This window comes from Camelina sativa, chromosome 8, assembly GCF_000633955.1.
Source record: "Camelina sativa cultivar DH55 chromosome 8, Cs, whole genome shotgun sequence".
In the NCBI taxonomy this organism is placed as follows: domain Eukaryota; kingdom Viridiplantae; phylum Streptophyta; class Magnoliopsida; order Brassicales; family Brassicaceae; genus Camelina; species Camelina sativa.
In genome coordinates, this window is record NC_025692.1 from 8,366,381 (window position 1) to 8,371,157 (window position 4,777).

The 4,777-nt window shown below is 36.6% G+C and overlaps 3 protein-coding genes across 3 annotated transcripts in view; all 3 read left to right on the top strand.

Moving 5' to 3' along the window:
* The window catches only part of LOC109125905 (F-box protein At1g47810-like), a 3,586-nt gene extending 3,579 nt beyond the window's left edge, over positions 1-7 (top strand). The window contains exon 2 of the mRNA XM_019228694.1: positions 4-7. Within this exon, the coding sequence (XP_019084239.1) occupies positions 4-7 (4 nt within the window). The remainder of the gene's footprint in view (positions 1-3) is intronic.
* Positions 42-1,340, top strand: LOC104706707 (F-box protein At1g47810-like). Its single transcript, XM_010422917.2, has one exon. It carries the CDS (start codon positions 51-53, stop codon positions 1,278-1,280), a length of 1,230 nt encoding a protein of 409 aa, XP_010421219.1. The 5' UTR covers positions 42-50; the 3' UTR covers positions 1,281-1,340.
* The window catches only part of LOC104706708 (inactive leucine-rich repeat receptor-like serine/threonine-protein kinase At5g24100), a 6,877-nt gene continuing 6,472 nt past the window's right edge, over positions 4,373-4,777 (top strand). The window contains exon 1 of the mRNA XM_019228695.1: positions 4,373-4,700. Within this exon, the coding sequence (XP_019084240.1) occupies positions 4,373-4,700 (328 nt within the window). The remainder of the gene's footprint in view (positions 4,701-4,777) is intronic.

Consider the following 4,777-nt stretch of genomic DNA (forward strand, 5'->3'; position numbering starts at 1 on the left):
AAGTTAAATTTTATTAAAAAAAAAAAAAAAAAAAAGCGGAGTTGGCTGGCATGTCGAAGAAGAATAAGCAATCTCGGGATCCAATTCCGGTGGACGTGTTGTTCGAGATCCTCTTGAGGTTGCCTGCGAAATATGTAGCTAGGTTCCTTTGCGTATCGAAGTTTTGGGCAACAATCATCGGTGGTCGAGAATTCATCAGATCCTACTCGCTTCAGACTTCCCAGCAGCCTCGCCTCCTCTTCGCTTTCAATAACGAAATAAAGGGTTATCAAGAAAACTGGTACTTCTTCTCCAAATCAACTCATGTTTCTACTCCACTGTGCTCATGTGAGCGTGAGCCCGTGAGACCGGTTTTGCGTAGGGATGCCCGGAATGGCCGGTTTAGACAAGGGCCTGGTGTTGCTGACCTAGTAAATAAAGTTGTTGCTGTTGTGGAGGAACCACCTGAGTTTCTATCAAGTACGGTGTGTCACTTGAAGAAACTACGGTACAACAAGCCTAGTTATGTCCGTGGGTTGATCTGTTTCTTATATGGTGAAGAACAAGTCGTAACTAACCCCGTCACAGGCAAGTCCATAACCTTACCCACTGTCAAATCCACTGAAATGATCGTCAGATCTTTTTTAGGATATGATCCAATCGATGCCCAATACAAAGTGTTGTGCTTGACCAATGTTACTCGGTTTTGTGAACATCAAGTCCTCACATTGGGAGGAGCTCAAAGCTGGAGAATGGTCCAGTGTTGCATTCCTCCTCACTATCCTGGATATGATTCTGTTTGCATAGACGGCATCTTATATTACAGTGCTTCCTCTAGTTATGCCATGAAGAAGCCATTCTTGGTGGGGTTTGATTTGAGGTCTGAAAGTTTAGAAGTTGCTTCCCTTATTCCTGAGAACCTTGGATCATTGAACGAAACAAATTTGATAAACTACCGAGGGAAAGTAGCTCTTGTCACTCAATCTAATGGAGTTGTCTACGATTTCTATTTGTGGGTTTTACAGGACGCCAAGAAACAAGAGTGGTTCAAAGAGCACCTATCTTTTCATACAGGTGTTACTGGGAATCTCCATCGCCGCCTTGAAATCTTGGGCGTTTCTGATATGGGAGAGATTGTATTAGCACCCATCAGGTTTGAAGAGTTGGTTGTTTATTTTCTGGATCACAAAACTAACCGGGTTAGAAGAGTTGTCCTTGAAGGAAACCCCAAGCATAAGTTTAGAGATTTTAATCAAGTATTTACTTTTTTGCATAATGTAGAGAGTGTTCTGTTTCTTTAAAGAGAGAGGGAGAGACATTTTTTGTTTGTTGCAAGTGTCTTGTGGCTCTTTTATTTTATTTTTTCCAACTGAAAGAACAATTTAAACTTTATGATTTCTTGTTTTATTCTCTGCTTTGACGTTTGATTCAAACAAAAAGACTTTGTTGTATTCGATTGCTTGCAGCTCTGTTTCACTTGCACTAACAAATCACAGCATTGTAGTCTGCAGGATATGTAATTTTTTTTATCAATCTCTGAATCATTCTGGATATTATATTTCCAGAGATGATAACAAAGAATGAGATGAGAAAAGCGATAGTTTGGTTATGTTTGTGAGGCAATATGAACAAGAAAAAAGGAGAAACAGAAAGATGCACTATTAAACAAAAATCGCACTCATGAATCCTTTTTATATAAAGATGAACAAAAAGGTATATATATATATACATCCGCTATCCACATCACACTCATAGACTTACAGAAACCAAATTCAAGACACTTTGAGGATGAAGAGCTCACATCACGAGCTGTCCGATCATTCCATGAGTCCAAACTGCAATTTCCTTGAGGTGTTCGTCTTCTGATTGAAAACAGTACATTAAACCATTCGCCACATAATGTGAAGTTCGTGAACAATTGCTTTGTGTTTTGTCCCATGCGTCTTCAAGATCTCCCATCGCTGCCAGCCTGCCACCACCGCTTTCACCACGCTCTAGGCCCTTTGGGCATCTTTTCATACGTGCTCAATGAATTGTAAGAAAAGTTGAGCGTATGGCATCATGAGCTCGACCTCTGCATCTTTAAGCCCTTGTAGTATCCTCGAGTAAGCCTCGAAGATGCTCTTTCGAAAATTATAAGTTTTAAAATTTTAATTAATCAGCTTTGATGTTTTCTTTTTGCTAAGTAACTTTGATGTTTGAACTGATTAATTAAAATTTTAAAACTTATAATTTTTCGCATTAGAAATATATCTGAGCGTTTCTGATCAGTTATGAATGTTGTTATAATTTAGTTGCTAAACAAGGATTTATACTTTATTTTTACTTAGCAAAAATAAAATAAAATAAAAACATTTTGTTTACATCGAAATTTTACTCCAAGTCGGGAATCAAGATTATGTAATGCTTCCGTAAATACTCAAGTGTTGTATTGTGACTTGTGAATTTACTGTATTGAGTAAACAAACTTACTAAATATACTTTACCTGTATGAATAATGTTGGTGAAGTTTCTCTAAGATTATTACAATCGCGTACATTAGTAGCAACTCTTGTCACTTTCTCGTCGACGTTTGAAATTTTAATGTTGTATTTTGAGATAAGTTTTTGCTTATTTAAATAGTGCGATGACTGTATTAAGCAACTGGGGACCGAAAAAAAAAACTATTAAGTTCGTAATGAAGATAAATAATAAGCTGCAAAAACAATTCTCCGTTTTTTATGGTTCGTCATCGTTACTTGGCCGCACATGTAACTAATAATAATATATGCACAAACAAACAACATATCTTAATAAGATATACATCAACAACTATTAATCAAGCAAAAACTTTACGTCAATGATTATAAGATGCTCGCAGATCATGTGAAGTTACATTGCTAAAGATATGGTTTAATTTATCAATATGTTATATTAATCACTAGATATACAAATGTTTCGTGCAGGTGCAGGTGCATGTGCGTACGGTACATGTATAGACTTTAAATACACTCATATATATTGGCTCATATAGCGAAAAGGTCCTTACCTTAGAAAGTTTTCTACTTTGGTTTCCCCTTAATTTTAATTTGGAAAACATTGCAATTCTAGGGTTAAAACTAAATAAGACATAGCGTAGTGGTTTATCAAAAAATTGAAGAGCTTGTTTGTTCCGTGGTCGCACATACCTGCGACTACAGCAACCGCAAATACGTTTGTTCGTTTGGTTGTCAGAGGACCTGCATCATGACGCGGCATGACCTACGTATAACATTTTAAAACGTTGTTTCAATTCAACGGCCAAAAACGCTGCTGTCATCTATCACAACCAAACGAACAAACAGAGTTAAAAAGATGAACAATGAATTCAAACTCACAAAACATATGTTGTTACGTTGATTATTTTTTTCTTTTGTTTTTGCAGTTTTAGAAAAATTGATATATGCAAATCGAAAATTCTATCTTCGAAAACCTTTATGAATTTATATAATGTGAAGCATTGCAATATGCATGCAAAACTCAAACTACGCAAGTATGTACAATATTGTTTAGGCTTCATATTAGATTTGGGGAAAAGGTTAGAAACTTAAAAATATGAGGGGGTTTATGTGAATTAAAGAAAATGAATTAACAGCTCATATTGCCTTTAATGATTTATAAGTTGTAACAATCCTCTATCATTACCAATATTTTGTCACCATCACGCCCCAACTAATTGTGTTTTCAATAAACCAACTTCCGAATCTTTTAATCTGAAACAACGAAGCTCCTCGAGCCAGAAATGTTACCAAAGCAAACGTCTATTAGCGTTTGTGTATTCCCGGTATGTAATTAACCAATTATTGTGTCTCGATAACCGGTTTGACTTTTCTAAACCATAGTTCTCTTTTATGGCTTTCTTCAATAATCACTAGCTTCCATTGCCTATAGTTTTGCAGACCAAACTTCTTTTCTCTTCTCTACTCTCTTCTCTACTTTCTAAATTGTCATAAGTCATATATATCTTTTACATTCTCTTTTCTCAATTCAGACTAAATAAACCGGAAATTTCAGTTAGTCAATGAGATTCCACATTTGAACGGTAAGTTTTTTTTACGTACATCTGAATTCTGCTTGGGTCATATATTTGATAAGTTAAACTTTTAGAATGTTTCTATTCAAATGTCATTTTAGCCATGAAAGTAGTTATAAGCATAATGATGGGAAAACAAAATATTGGGAAAACTAAAGGAATGTTTTTATTTATTTGTTTCTTTTGCAACATCTTTAAAAACTCCATTTCTCATCAAATAGTATCATTGATTTTAAAAAAAGATTCATTTTTAACTTCTATAAGTTATTTAATGCAGAAATATACAGAGAAAATTTTCGTCACAAGGGTTGAAATCAATAACTAAGGAAAATTATTAAGAAGATGAGTACAAGATTATCCATCTTTTACTTTATTTTATTGCTCTTCTTTGCATCATCGGCTCTGTTTTCTCCGGTCACCGGTGACCTCGCCGGCGACAGACAAGCCCTTCTCGACTTCCTCAACAACATCACTCACCCACGGTCTCTAACGTGGAACGCAAGCACCCCTGTATGCGCCACATGGCCAGGCGTCACATGCGACAAAGACGGCACACGTGTCACTGCCCTTCACTTGCCCGGAGCGAGTCTTCTAGGAGTGATCCCTCCGGGAACTATCAGCCGTCTATCGGAGCTTCAGATCCTCAGTCTCCGATCCAACGGCCTACGAGGTCCGTTCCCAGTTGATTTCTTGCAGCTTACGAAACTCAAAGCAATTAGTCTCAGCAACAACAGATTCTCCGGCCCA